The sequence below is a fragment of the Cicer arietinum genome, chromosome 5 (genome assembly GCF_000331145.2).
Source record: "Cicer arietinum cultivar CDC Frontier isolate Library 1 chromosome 5, Cicar.CDCFrontier_v2.0, whole genome shotgun sequence".
Classification (NCBI taxonomy): domain Eukaryota; kingdom Viridiplantae; phylum Streptophyta; class Magnoliopsida; order Fabales; family Fabaceae; genus Cicer; species Cicer arietinum.
The window spans coordinates 47,851,938-47,866,432 of NC_021164.2; the positions used below are offsets into that span (position 1 = coordinate 47,851,938).

The window sequence follows — 14,495 nt, forward strand, 5'->3', positions numbered from 1 at the left end:
TTAGTTGACAAACTCTCGATACTCCATGTTAATGCATCGTGAGTTTGAGGAGAGATATTAGATAATATTATTATATATTAGTATAAGGGTATTTTAGATATTTTCTATCTTCCTCTATATATATTCATTGTAACCCTATTAACTTTAGTTTGGTTCATTACACGTTATGAAACCCTAGAGTGGTTGTTTCTCTTCTTCCTCTTTCTTCCTCTTTTCATTGTTAACAAAACTTTCTAACAAGTGAGGTCGTATATTCATTAAACAACCATTTCAAAGTCATCATTTTTTCTATTTCATAGTTAAAGCACTATAAAAACAACTAATTGTTTATCAATTTAAAAAAGATAGAGAACCAAAATAAATCTTAAAAAAAATAAAGAACCAAAATAAATCTTAAAAAAAATAAAGAACCAAAATAAAATATTAGTTAAAAGATAAATGACGAAAAAATATATATTAGTTTTGTTTTTTCACTCTGAATATTAATAACAAGCTTGGAAGGCTTTTTATTTTGTACTATTTCAAAGTTAATTTTTTATATAAATTAATCAGGAACCTCCTAGGAAAATGAACACCAACAAGTAGTAAAATCCATGACATTTTTGGAGGAAATTTCATAGAAGCAACGTCTAAGCTGATGTTGGTGTTGCTCTGTTTGGAACAGCATAAGCTGAATTCTCATATTTCCCATCCCATCTGTTTGGAATTAAAGAAATGAATTTTGGTAATAAATATCAAAATAAGTTTAAGAAAACATGTTTATTAACTCAAAACACAAACAACAACCAACCTGTTTTCCACACTTTCTGGAATCTGAAGCTCCAATTCCTTGTCAAAAGGCTTAAAGATTAAGTCCAACTTCTCATCATCTACTTTGTCAAGTGATGGAGGATCCCACTGAACAAGTAGATTATTTAGTATTATACATGATAAAATAGAAACAACAAGAATTATATTTCATTTTTGGAAAATAAACAACAAAACATATGGACATGATTTTTGCCAATAGCATTATGTTATTTAACTTGATTTTGAAGTTTACATTTTTCTAGGATATAATTTACTTTTATATCGGTGCTAATTTCTTGGTATTATATGGATTGATGGTATAGAGTAAAATGAAATGAAATAGTCTATTTATTAGATCTTAAAAACGGATTAGTGTTAAAGTTCTAAATTATGTTCCACAACTGCAATTGCAGCTGTTTCAGCTGCTTTTTGCCGCAATATCAGGATTCTCAAAGTAACCACAGCTGTGTCCATAATTTGTAACAATGGTTAGTGTGGCTCCTTATAAAGCTTTATCTTTTGATTATTCAGATATAGCACAATGGAAAAAGCAAAAAATACTGAAATTAATGAATTAGAAGCATGTATGCATATTCCAAAAAGGAGAGATGCACATAAAATGAGTGAGAGAGAGTACCTTTGGAGCATTGTCCTTGTCAACAGTGAGAGCTCTAATACCCTTAACATCAAATGACAATGAAAGTTTGGTTCAGATTTTAGTAGGGAACATAATTAAAACATTTATTACCAACATTGAGCTGCATTCAGTCAAAGCTTATTCTAGCAATGACATCGCAACATTTACCTCGTACATATCCTCAGATATCGTAGTTCGCAGTATATTAATTGTTAATATGAATTCCTTTTTTAGACATTCAGTTAGTGATTGGTTCCTTCCTTCACGAACCTGCGCATAACCAACACATTATACAGAATAATGAAATTATAAAAAATAGCTTGTCATTTATAATGCAGAACAATATTAAAAAGTTATCCATGAACCTTTTCAGTTCTTTGTGCTGATTTTATCTCTTTTATATTTATTTATTTTTGTAGGAAACTCCCATAATTAAGGGCTCTGGTATTCACATGGCTCTACAGAGTATTTCAACAAGTTTCTACCTATTGAACCGATTATGGGACTAATCTCCATTCAAATGCATAGGGTGCAACTTAAAGTTTTTGCCACTCCCGAAGAGTATGATCGGCAGGGTTTGAACCATGGTCCTCAACCACAAGTTCAGCGGTACGTAACAAACTGAGTTACACTCATGGGATTGATTTAGTCTCTTTTAGAATATGACAGAAAGTAGTTTAAGAAAACTAGGATATCTTCCAAGCATAAAATTTAATGAACTCAATTATAGTCATATAAGTCCTGTCAAGGATCCTAAAAAATTCATATTATAAAGTCCTTACCGATCTTAATGCTATTTTCAGTGCAGTTGGTGATGATCTTTTCATTCCTTTTAAACCTGGTCCTATCCATCCATTTCCTTCCTTGCTTGATTCAGCTTCCTTCACATCAATAACATATAGTTATCATATAATGGCCCATAAAAATAAAGAGTAAGCAATTAGACGATAATAATATTCATATGGAAATTAAATGGTAAGAAACTTACAAGTGATTTTATAATTTCTTCAACAGAATCCTTTGAGAAGCATTCATCAATTATTGACTTCCTGAAAATCTCCAAAGGCTACTGTTATAGTACAGTACAAGTTGGCAATTTGAAAGTGATTGTGAGACTAGAAGTAAAAATATAAATTGCATATCATTGATAACAAGAGTAATTACTTGTTTAAGATACTATCTTCATCAAGTTTAACTTCTGAAGAAAATTCTTCAATTACTGATCTCACAGCATTCTCATCACCAGAATTTAAGCTAATCAAGCGCTTCTCTAGTTCAACAATTTTCTGGTACACAGAAAATGTGATCAAACTTTTTTTTTTTTGACAAAGAAAATGTGATCAAATTAACAAAAGGAGAAACCAGAATCAGTTCAGTTGTATAAAACAATAAAAAAATTCCACAATGTTCAATATTTTCTCACATATCTTCCTGAGATATCATTTTCTGTTTCTTGCAACCCAACAATTAATCCATATAAACATTTGCAGCAAAATCATTTTTATTACCCCTTTATAAATTTTATTTTCAGGAATTTTAATAATAATAGACATATTACATAACCAGTAGCAAGTTCAGATTAATTAAATCGACGATTAGTCTCATAGACTACCTCTGTCTCTAATTATAAGCAACCTTTAAGAATTTCAAATGTTGTTTTAGGAAAGTTAATGCATAAAATCAATACATTAACTATACTATCAGCCTTTCTTAATAAAAATGAAAAAAGTGATAGGTGCTTATAAAAAGGGACGAGGTAGTAACTGCTTATAAAAAGGGACGAGGTAGTAACTAATTTGAAGAGTCCAAACTCCAAACTATAGAATATCTTATACGGCAAATTGTATGGATGACCATCGTGTACAAAGTCACTTGAAACTCTAAAAGAGATCAATAACACTCTTTACAAGTGAGAAGACGATCTAATTAGTAACAGTTCAACGAGTTGAGTTTTGAAAATCACATTCTTTTTCACTAATTTTTCTCGAATTACGTTGACCAACTCATTGTCTTAGCTGTAAAAACCAAGAAAAGAGTAAACTTATATTTTTGAATTGTGTCATTAGAGTTTGGGATGACTTTTAAGAGGTTGTCAATAGTGGACCATCCATAAAATTGGTCCACCATAGCATCCATTATTTATTTTTTTTTTTGACAAAGCATCCTATTATTGAAAGTAAAAAATCTTAATTATAATGGTTCCACATCAAAAATAAAAAATAATAATAATGATTAGCAGCAATTTTTCTGTTGAGGGAATGGTTAGTAGCAATTTGTTTGTATATATAGCACAGTTTTTTAGAATAGAAGGCAATATTTAGCACAGGATTCATTAGTTTTTTTTTTTGACAAAACAGATTTGAACACTTTTTATCTTCTTTGTAATTCCTTAATTATCTTTCATATAGTCTATTTATATGATGTATTTTTATTAGAAATAAAACTTATCAATTCCTCTTTTTAAATTTTACCATACCTCTCTTCTTCTGCACCAGAAAAACCCAACCCCCTACAGCCTTGCCCCATACGTGAAACCCACGCGCTTTCCTTGCAACATCAATTCCCCACGCGCCACCTCCACATAATGTCAAACAACAAATCAATCTCATCCTTTTTTCCGTCATTGAGTCTCACTGACCTACTACCGTTGAATTCTTCGTACCATTTCGATGGCCAAAACTATCTCCAGTGGGCCCAACTAATTAGAACAACTCTCAAAGATTGCAACAAACTAAACCACATAGAATCAAAACCACTAACAGAAAACGATCCAAATTTCAACGAATGGGACATTCAAGACTCTATCATCATGACATGGTTATGGAATTCCATGATTCCAGACATTGGTCGAAACTGCATTTCATTTCATTTTAACATTGGTCGAAATTTGGGATAATTTGCAACAAACTTACTTCATAAAACAGAATATTCCATCTTGTTATCAGTTAGAGAATAAAATATTGAACACAAAACAAGGGGCACTTACGGTAATTGACTATTATCTAAGTTTGAATATGTTGTGGTTTGAGTTAGACATATATAATAATTTGAATTTTAAAATGAAGTGTAATGAGGATTCTGCTATATACACAGTTTATTGAGAAATCAAGAGTCTTTAAGTTTCTTTCGGGATTGAACTCCGAATTTGATCATATTCGAGTTCAGATTTTGGAAAAGGATAAACTTCCTTCTCTTACAGAGGTGAAGAAGAACGTCGCACCTTGGCTGCGGGAAAGTCTAGTCGAGATGATCGCTGGTGCAGTCATTGTGGGAGATTTAATCACACTAAGGAGATGTGTTTTAAGCTTCATGGGAAGGAGAAGGTACTTGGAGGATTGAAGGGTGTGTCTCAGAGGCGTAAAAATAAAACAGGAAAGGATGCGGAGGTTGTGATGGAAGAATTGGGTTTGAAACAAGGTGAAGGAGAAGTTTCAAAACCACTTAGTAAAGAAGAGTTGGAACGGATACAGACTCTTATGGATTATCTTAATAAGCCGTCTAGCACTTATTCTGGTAAGAATTCTATCTTCCTATCCTTTAATTATGCTTCTAGTACTTAACATATTAGGATTATTGACTATGGCTATGTTTGGATAAACAACTTATTTAATAGCTTTACTCTTCCTAATGTTTTATCCGAAGTCTTAGTTGAGAGAGTTGTATTAACTACTAATTTTGATAAATAGGTTTTTTCGATCGGCAAAGATGTTCATCAGGGTCTTCCCACCGAGCACTTTCAAGTTATTACAAGCAAACTACGAATGATAGATATCTATTCACTAACTTGAAATGGAGTGTCTCAGGTATATATATATACTAGATTACTATACAATCAAATCTCTATTAGTACTCATATATAACTAAATCTCTACTAGTATCCTATACAACCGAATTCCTATACTTGAGGGATATTTTTAATAATAAAACAGAAACAAATTTTGACATTCTTCTTCAAGTTGGTGAATAGGTGTTCTCCTTTCCCAACTTCGATACAATTATTTCAAAGTTGTTGTTGTTTAACACTTTAGTTAGAAGATCTGCAAGGTTGTCTTGGCAGGAGACATATGGAGTGCAAATTAGGCCACCATTGAGTTTTTCTTTAATGAAATGTCGATCGACTTCAACATGCTTGATTATGTTATGCTGCATTGGATTATGTGCTATGCTAATAGAGATTTATTATCACAATAAATTTTCATTGGTTCATCCCACTTTATCCTCAGGTCCTCCAAAATGATCTTCAATGATAGTAATTCGCATATCCCTTGTGCCATTGCCCTAAATTTTGCTTCCACATTGGATCTAGATACCACATTTTGTTTGTTACTCTTCCAAGGCACAAGATTCCCACATAGGAAAGTGTAATATCATGTGGTTGACTTTCTATCTACAATTGACCGTGCATAGTCAGCATCAGTATATGCTTCAAGACCCACATTTCCATTTGGTCTAAACAAAATTCCTCTTCCTAGAGTTCCTTTCAAATATTGCACGATTTTAAGTGCAGCTTGCAAGTGTACCTCCTTTGGTTGGTGCATGATTAACTAATTAGCCTTACAGTGAAGGCAACATCAGGTCTAGTATGTGACAAATATATAAATCTTCCAACTAATCTTTGGTACATTTCCTTATCAACTGCAATATCTTCTTCTGCACTTCTCAACTTTAAATTTGGATCTATTGGTGTATTCGCTAGCTTGCATGTTGTCTTGTCCGTTTCTTGCAGAAGATCTATGATGTATTTTTGTTGGGATATGAAAATCCCTTTCTTAGAGTGAACCACTTCAATTCCCAAGAAATACTTCAATTTTCCCAAGGTTTTAATCTCAAATTCCTTGGCTAGGTGTTGTCCTAACAGTTGTTGCTCTTTTTCATCATCATCGGTCACTATAATGTCGTCCACATATATTAGTAACACTGTTACCACCCCTGACTCAAAGTGTTTGATAAAGAGGGTATGATCTCCTTGGCTTTGTTTGAAGCCTAGAATCACCATGACTCTAGCAAACCTCTCAAACCACGCTCATGGCGATTGTTTAAGCCCATATAGAGCCTTTTTTAGCTTACAAATCGTGTTGGCAGCAATATGCTCAATGTATCCAGGGGTAAGTCCATAAAAATCTCTTCTTCTAGATCTTTATGGAGGAAGGCATTTTTTACATCAAATTAGCTGCTAGAGAATATATCATCCTGACGGTATTCATTTTTGCAACTGGAACGAATGTTTCCAAGTAATCTACTCCATACGTTTTAGTAAATCCTTTAGCCACCAACTTTGTCTTGTACCTTTCAATAGACCCATCAACCTTGTTCCTTATAGTGTATACCCACTTGCATCTTGCAGGATCTTTTCCATTTGGTAGAAGGACCAAATCCCAAGTACCATTTTTGTCCAATGCTTCTATTTCCAAGTCCATGGCTTGTTTTCATTTCCTATCAAACAATGTTTTAGATAGAGAGGTAGGTATAGTGGTAGTGTTCAAGCTTGTGAGAAAGGCTTTATGGGTAGGTGAAAATTGTTCAAAGTATAGGCAGTTGGATAAAGGGTTGAGTGGTTTATTGGCACATGTCCTAGTATTCTTCCTACGGGCAATTGGGATATGAAGGTCATCATAAGTTGGTCGTGTGTTGGATTCTAATTCTTGTGCTTAGGTAAATTCATAGATTGGATCACTAGAGTTTGAAGCGTCAAGGGAAATTACCTCATATAAGGTCGAATTTGAGTCATGGATGTGAATAGATTCAGGAATGACCTTTGTTCTTCTTATATATACTAGATTCTTCCCATATCTTACATTAGTGACATCATTTTCATCTTCCTAAGAATCAATTTAAGTCTCTAACATTATCATTTCTTTTATTTCCATCTTTTTCAAAATCAATTTCAGTCTCAACTTTTGGTTCATGAGTTAACTTAGGAAGTAGAGGAGACTCATCTTCCTTACTTGTATTCTCCCCCTGAAGATGAGTCTGACCAAAGAAACTTTTTTGTTCATGGAAGGTGACATCTCTGGAGACAAAGAATTTTTGGAATGGTGGATGACAACATTTGTGGCTCTTTTGGGTGGAAGAGTACTCAATAAAGACACATTTTAAGGCTCTAGGATCAAGTTTCCCTCCACAATCACTATGAATATGGACAAACGACGCACACTTAAATATTATGGGAGTAAGATTATTATTGGTGGACACATTATGGTAGAACGAGTACATGGCCTCCATGGGAGTTTTGAAGGCAAGGACACCAGAAGGTAATCGGTTTATGAGATTAATACGATACAGTTAAAATTGCCTCTCGCAAAATTTCTTGGGAACTTTATTTTGAAATAACATTGCTCGAGTTTGATCTAACAAGTGTCCATTTTTTCTCTCAACATTCCCATTTTGTTAGGGTGTTTTAACACATGAGGACTCATGAATAATGCCCTCTTTATGACAAAAAGAATCAAGTATGTGATTAAAGTAATATTTGGCATTATTAGACCTAATCCTCTTAATACTCACTCCAAATTGATTTTTTATCAAGGAGAAGAACTGTACAAACACAGCACTAACTTCAAATTTTTGTTTTAGCAAGTAACCCGAGTACAGTCATCAATAAAGGTTACAAACCAACAGGCTTCTGATATACTTGGAACATTAGAGGGACCTCATACATCAGTATGAACTAAACAAAATGGAGAAGTACTAATTTGGTTACTAACTGGAAAAGGTACATGTTTGTGTTTAGCAAGCTCACACACCCAGTGAAATCTTTCTACCTCTAATTTTTTGAAGAAGGAAGGAAACAATTGTTTTATGACTCTAAATGAAGGATGACCTAGACGACAGTGGTACAAAATGACCTTGTCCCTATTGGTCTTTATTGATTTAGAAAAAAAGTAGTTGGTATTGTTGAGTAGATTTGGAGGAAGATTTTGATTATCCAAGTAATAAAGACCATTCCATTCTCTAGCATTACCAATTGCCCTCCTGAATTCTTGTCCTGAAAGGCACAAGATTTGTTATAAAAAACAACATTACATGATAGGCCTTGTGTTAGTTTTTGTATGGAAATTAAGCTAGTGGACAATTTAGGAATATGAAGGACATTTCTTCGAGTTATGGATGAGTTTATTTGGACATCTCCTTGACCTGCTGCAACTAGAAGGGTACCATTTGTTGTGGATATTTTCTTGTTGTTAGGGCAAGGTGAATAAGTGGAGAAGTGTGTAGGTAAGGGTGTCAATTGGTCAGTGGCTCTAGAATCCAGTATCTAATATTGGTTATAGGTTGTATCTGAAGCATTAAGTCCAAAAGAAAATTGAAACTTACCAGGAGGAAGTGTACTTGTATATACCTGAAAACTAGTACCTGTTGGTTTCTCCAACTTACTAAAAAGAGATCTAATCTTCTCTACTTCATCTTCATTGAGTTGGGCCAATCCACTTTTGCTTTCTTTAACTATCATATTTGTAAAATCAGCATACAACCGATATTAGAGACGAAAGATTGATCTATCAAACAAAACAAACTTCAAACATTCAAAATATAACCACAAACTGTAAGTGTGCTACAATGCTGCAACAGAAAAGTCCGAGCAAAAAACCGTGTGAGCTTCAAATGGCCCACAAACGAAAGTGCTCCGATCAGAAAGTGAACCCCCAAAATGAACGAGAAACGGCTGATCTACAATCTGGTTGAAAATGGCGGTGAACGGATATCTAGAAGGTGCTGTGTGGGCACCACGCGTCGAAGATGATGTCGCAAGTAGGCGTCACGTGCCGAACTGGAAGGCGCACGTGAATAGGTCGTTAACAACGATGCTTTGGGTTTCAGCCGATCTAATAGAGGCGAGTCTTGTGATGTGGGCGGTGGTGTGAAGTAGACGGTTAAACGGACGTGAACAGTAACAGCGTGAATATTGAACACACTATGACAGCGAACAAGCCAAAAAGAAATCTCAAGTTGTAGATGAAAGCAACAAAAAGGGCCACAACGAAGGTGGCTAAGGTTTCAGGAAAAAAGAAACCACAATGAAGGCGGCAGGAGACTCCCAAAGACTGAGAGCAAGAATTAGGGTAAAAAATATGTTGATAATACATCATATATATATATACACTAATTTACTATACAGCCAACCCCAATCAGTACTCATATATAACTAAATTCCCACTAGTACTCCTATACAATCGAATCCCTATACTAAGGGATATTTTTAATAATAAAAAAGAAACAGATTTTGACAGAGTGTTGTGTTATATAATTAGTAGCAATTTGCTTCCTTAGTTAGGACAAATTTAATTACATATGATTTGTACAGTATTTCTTCTCTTGTGATTCCTTAATTATGATAGAAGTAGTCTATACTTATGCTGTATGATCACTTTCTCTATAAACTGAATTAGAAATTCAGTTCCTTATCTCAGCTAACAATATTTTTATAAAACAAACCAGAAATACAAAGATTTAATTAAATGCAAAAACTATAATGGAGTTACTAGCTAATGCAATCAAAATCTGAGTTCCTTCATGTGTTCAAATCTCTGTGCATATGTTTAGATTACAAATTGATTAAATCAGGATGAAACATTTTCCATTTGGTTTTAGGCATTTAACTAGAAGATGCCTTACCTATCAACAATCAAATGTGAGTCTATGATATTAAAATGATTATACTAACATATGTGATTGGTGAACATTGTGAATCCAGTTACTTCTAGAGGCAGACCGAATATAAGTAAAACATAACCAAACCTCAGAAGTGACAAAATGAGTTGCCAATCCAGCTGCAATTAATTCCATTCCATTCAACCGCCCTCCGGTAAGTGCCAAGTATTCGCCTGTATATTACATGCATGACATCATCTCTCAAGTTTTCTATACAAATCAGTACTCCCTCAAGTTCCATAACTATTGATGTGTAAGATTAGCCCACATAGATTAAGAAATATTCAATTGATATACATGGACTGAAACACCTTTGTTACCACGATGCAAACCTCACGAAAATTAAATGTGATCAATCTACTTATAATCCTCTTTAGTATATTTGAAATAATTTTTCATAATTATTACCCTCATTCATGAAAATTTTCAATACACTTCTGCTGTCATGAAATCATCATAAAGAGTTAAGGAGACAGAAGAGTAAGGGGAAATTTTCAGAAACAGAAGAATTATTTGTGAGATTGTGGTTACCTAAAGAACCTGGCAAACGAGAATGGTAATATGAGAAGCCACAATCAGTATGAAATCCAAAACTTGCTTCAGGAGTGGCAAAAACCTGTCAAAGCAAAAAATTTGTTTATTTTGAATTTGGAATGTGAATACATTGATAACTACTCAAATAAACCATAAATGATTTAGATAAATAATTTCTACTGAGATAAAAATACCCACTGTTTTTTCTGTTACAACTGAGAATTTCAATGGGATCATCAAAGCTGCACCTCCACCCATTGAAATTCCATTAACAAGAGCAACCTGATGTAACATAAGAGCAATCCTTTTTAGAAGACATGAGAAAATCACAAAATTGATGTAAATGTTCAAGGACGGTAAAATTAAGTTAATATAACAGAACCTGAGTTTTCTTATAGGTACTAATGTGATGGCAAAGCCAGTAAAATCTGTAGACCACTTCAAGGCATGAATCCTCTGTCGAGAAGAAACGCACTATTCTTCAAAAGAGATCGTTGGACAGTGTAAAAAAATCATATATTTTATTTCTCTTCTCAGAATTATCTGAACTGAATTCACTACAGCCATTGGATGGAGATCAAACGGCGTGTATTTTAACTTCATCAAATCAGATTTAGAATACAAGTTGAGATTCAAGTTATCCATCTTCATCTTACAGCTGAGATCATGACTACTAGAAACCTCGATTACAATAGGTTATGTAACATCGACACTTCATATTGAAGATGTGTCTGATGTCTGACACGTATAAGTGTCTGACACTGAGAAACACCGATACATGTAATTACATTCAATCACTTTCATTTTTTTAAATTATTATCGGTGATACATGTAAGTCAGTGTCATGCACATGTTTTGGCGTCTATGCTGATGCTTCATACTCAACACGGGGACCATTTCCAACACTATCCTCTAGGCTAATTAAAAAGAAGAAAAAAAAACAAGTTGTATATTTCTATGAACTTGTTTGCACTGGTTCCTCAAAATATTATAGAGAATGATGAATTTACTTATTTTCCTGCCATTATAGAATACTCTCAAATCCCCTCCAGCACAGAAAGCCCTACCAGCTCCCTGAACACAAAAAAATAATAGAAAAATCAAAATAATAACCAAAAGGTTAATTTCAACAATTTCAGAGGGTAATAAAGTAAATTACAACCTTAAAGATAATTAGTTCTGCTTTCTCATCTTTCTCCCATTTTTCCAAATATTCTGCTAACAGATAAACCTGATAAAAATAAATAAATAAAATATTTTTCTTGATTAAGACACTAATAATCACTAGAGAAAAAAAAATTTGAATTGAGTGGACTTACCAGGTCAGGTGAGATAGCATTCAATTGTCTTGGCCTGTTCAAAGTGATGACCCTTACATTATCTATCTCTTCTCCAAGAACGTTCTTCAAGATCAAAATTCAAAAATAGCCATTCATTATTTACAAAGCATATTCCAAACCCATAATAAATATTAGCAATTGCAAAAAAAAGTAAATAAATAATTCAATAATTTAAATCAGCACATTTAAAGAGAAAGGAAACTGCACTTTCAAAAAGCAAATGACTTGCCTGTTCCTCTGGTATGGTAGTAGCACTAGGTGCCATTTGATCTAAAAATGCTGAAAATCAAAATACTAAGTGAAAGATGATCAGGTGAATTAAATTAAAAACCTTAAACACAGATTTTTATTATTAAAATTAAAATAAGCAAGTTGCAGTTTTATTTAACCTGTAAGTGTATGAAGAGAATGAAGGAAAGTGAATGAAGTGCAATAATGGGCAGGTAGGAGATGATTGGAATTTTAAGTCACAAGTTAGAACTAAAAAGGGGAAAATGAAGACATAAGTCAACAAGAACAATACTACATTTTTTATGACCGGTACAAGACCTTTTTATTTTATTTTATTTCGACAAAAGACATTTGTTAGGTTAAATTATAATTTTGTTAGGTTAAAGTTTTTATTTCCTCGTTTTAGTCTCTATAATTAAAATATTAATCCGTCAAAAAAGTTGTAAACATTAATTTCTTTAGTTTTTAAACTATAAATTTAACAATTTTGTTCATTCTATCCATGTTTAACAAAAACACTATTCATTTTAAATTATTTTGTTTTCTCATTCAAATTTATAAATTTATTTACATAAAACACAAAATGTCATTTTTATTAAATTATTTTTATTAATTATTAATATTAAGTGAAAAATATCATATTGGCAGCATATAATATTAATTAAGGATACTATAAAAAAATAGTTAAAAATTTAAAAGTTTATTTATTTTTTGACAATTTTTTTTATAAATTGACCATTTATTATAAAATAATTAAATTAAAAAAATTACCACGCAATGGGAACGCGGCTTGCCACCTACCTCTTGTAGATTATGTGTCGGTTTGCTAATAGATTATAAAAAAATAGTTTTAATATTTAATGATTACATACGAAGATATTTTATTTTACTCACTTCACAAGTAAGAACTCTTCATTAAGTGATTACACTTAACAAAATGAGTAAGGATTAATTATTTTAAATAATCAACATTTAAGATTTTCATCAATAATTATTTTTTTAATTTCTTGCTCTTCTATTAAAAATAATTGTTTTTATAAATAAAAACAAAATTCACTCATTTAAATTAATAGAATACATTGATTGAGGTCAATACAAACTCAAAATCGGTAAAATCGGTAAAAATAAAAATAATAAATATGTAAATAATTTTACAAAATCTAAGTGAATAGTATAAAACAACAAAATATTTATAAGTGCGATAAAATTAAAGTATTTAAATTATTCATGTCTTTAAATTTGTAATTTTAAAGACGTCAAAGTAATTAATTGAATTTGTAATTGATCAAAACTAATATATCAATCTAAACTCAACAAAAACCACAATAAAATAGAAAATCAAACAACATTACACAAAAATGACAAACATAGATATTACATTAAAATAACAGAATCATACACAAAATATAATGGGAAAAATTAAATCTATATAAAAACTACTTATACAGTTGAAATGAGAGAAAATAATAACAACACAGCACTCATAAACCACCTAAAAAACTAATAATAATTATTTTAGGCAAACACTTTACACACAAACCCAAGTGAAAACCTAAACAAATTTAGAATATTATTAAACACACGGAGCTATATTGTTATTATTGCACGAAAATAGTTACCCCACCTACCTACCACCTCTTAAATCATCCACCCCTCTTTGACTTGTGCCCATTTCCAACCAACTACCCACCTACCATCCATTCTTAACCGTAAATTTTACGCTTTTACTGGAAATACAAAGGGGCCGTTTCAGTCGAATTAACGAATTCAAAATAAATAAATAAATAAATCTTAAGCTTCCGTTGAGTATTTATTAAAGATTTATTTTTATATTTCTTCAATAATATGGATAAAAATTGCATCTGTAATATATCAAATTGATCTTTATCTTTTTGCTAATAATATTTGTTTGTTAATGTCGGTTAGATGAATCTATTATTTTGTTAAGTAGGAATATTTGTTTTAAACAAAATAAAAATAATTTAATATATTTTATAATTTTGTATTCTTTAAAATATAGGCTAAATTACATTCGTGGTCCCTTAATTTAATTTCAGGTAACGTTTTAGTCTTTTATCTTTTTTTTCGACTTGGTTCTTTATTTTAATTTTAAGTGACAATTTGATATTTTATGTTTTAAAATTTCAACAATGATATCCTTTTTTATACAAAAATTCAAAAAAAAATTAAATCAAAACTCATAAAATTAATTATATTCTTCAATATAAAACAAATTTCATCAAATTCGTAACGCAAATCTTCAAATAAACTCATATTTTTATACTTTATTTGATATTTTTAGGAATAAAGGACTA

The 14,495-nt window shown here is 31.8% G+C and overlaps 2 protein-coding genes across 4 annotated transcripts; one reads left to right on the forward strand and one right to left on the reverse strand.

Annotated features, from left to right (window-relative positions):
* Positions 1-439: 439 nt before the first annotated feature.
* LOC101498073 (3-hydroxyisobutyryl-CoA hydrolase-like protein 5) lies at positions 440-12,491 on the reverse strand. Of its 3 annotated transcripts, none has more exons than XM_004499919.4 (16): positions 12,339-12,491; positions 12,179-12,228; positions 11,929-12,012; positions 11,772-11,840; positions 11,620-11,683; positions 10,992-11,065; positions 10,808-10,891; positions 10,607-10,691; positions 10,163-10,248; positions 2,591-2,712; positions 2,415-2,475; positions 2,209-2,307; positions 1,595-1,696; positions 1,427-1,468; positions 791-897; positions 440-696 (listed from the first exon to the last, which is right to left on the reverse strand). In XM_004499919.4, exons 2-16 carry the CDS (start codon positions 12,212-12,214, stop codon positions 630-632), a joined length of 1,182 nt encoding a protein of 393 aa, XP_004499976.1. In that variant the 5' UTR covers positions 12,215-12,228; positions 12,339-12,491; the 3' UTR covers positions 440-629. The 3 variants fall into 3 exon arrangements, with proteins under 3 accessions (XP_004499976.1, XP_004499977.1, XP_012571176.1); XM_004499920.4 differs by having other exon boundaries at positions 12,179-12,219; positions 12,339-12,460; XM_012715722.3 differs by having other exon boundaries at positions 12,179-12,243; positions 12,339-12,460.
* LOC113786649 (uncharacterized) lies at positions 4,203-10,250 on the forward strand. The gene is made up of 3 exons (XM_073368564.1): positions 4,203-4,939; positions 5,113-5,229; positions 10,119-10,250. The coding sequence occupies exons 1-3, from the start codon at positions 4,720-4,722 to the stop codon at positions 10,154-10,156; spliced, it is 375 nt and encodes a 124-aa protein (XP_073224665.1). The 5' UTR covers positions 4,203-4,719; the 3' UTR covers positions 10,157-10,250.
* Positions 12,492-14,495: the final 2,004 nt, after the last annotated feature.

Coding starts and splice junctions, on each gene's coding strand:
- LOC113786649 (XM_073368564.1), top strand. CDS start 4,720: ATGTGTTTTAAGCTTCATGGGAAGGAGAAGGTACTTGGAGGATTGAAG. Junction 4,940..5,112: donor GCCGTCTAGCACTTATTCTG/GTAAGAATTCTA, acceptor TTTGATAAATAG/GTTTTTTCGATCGGCAAAGA. Junction 5,230..10,118: donor CTTGAAATGGAGTGTCTCAG/GTATATATATAT, acceptor TTGTGAATCCAG/TTACTTCTAGAGGCAGACCG.
- LOC101498073 (XM_004499919.4), bottom strand. CDS start 12,214: ATGGCACCTAGTGCTACTACCATACCAGAGGAACAG. Junction 1,469..1,594: donor TATCTGAGGATATGTACGAG/GTAAATGTTGCG, acceptor TTTGATGTTAAG/GGTATTAGAGCTCTCACTGT. Junction 697..790: donor CCAGAAAGTGTGGAAAACAG/GTTGGTTGTTGT, acceptor AATTCCAAACAG/ATGGGATGGGAAATATGAGA.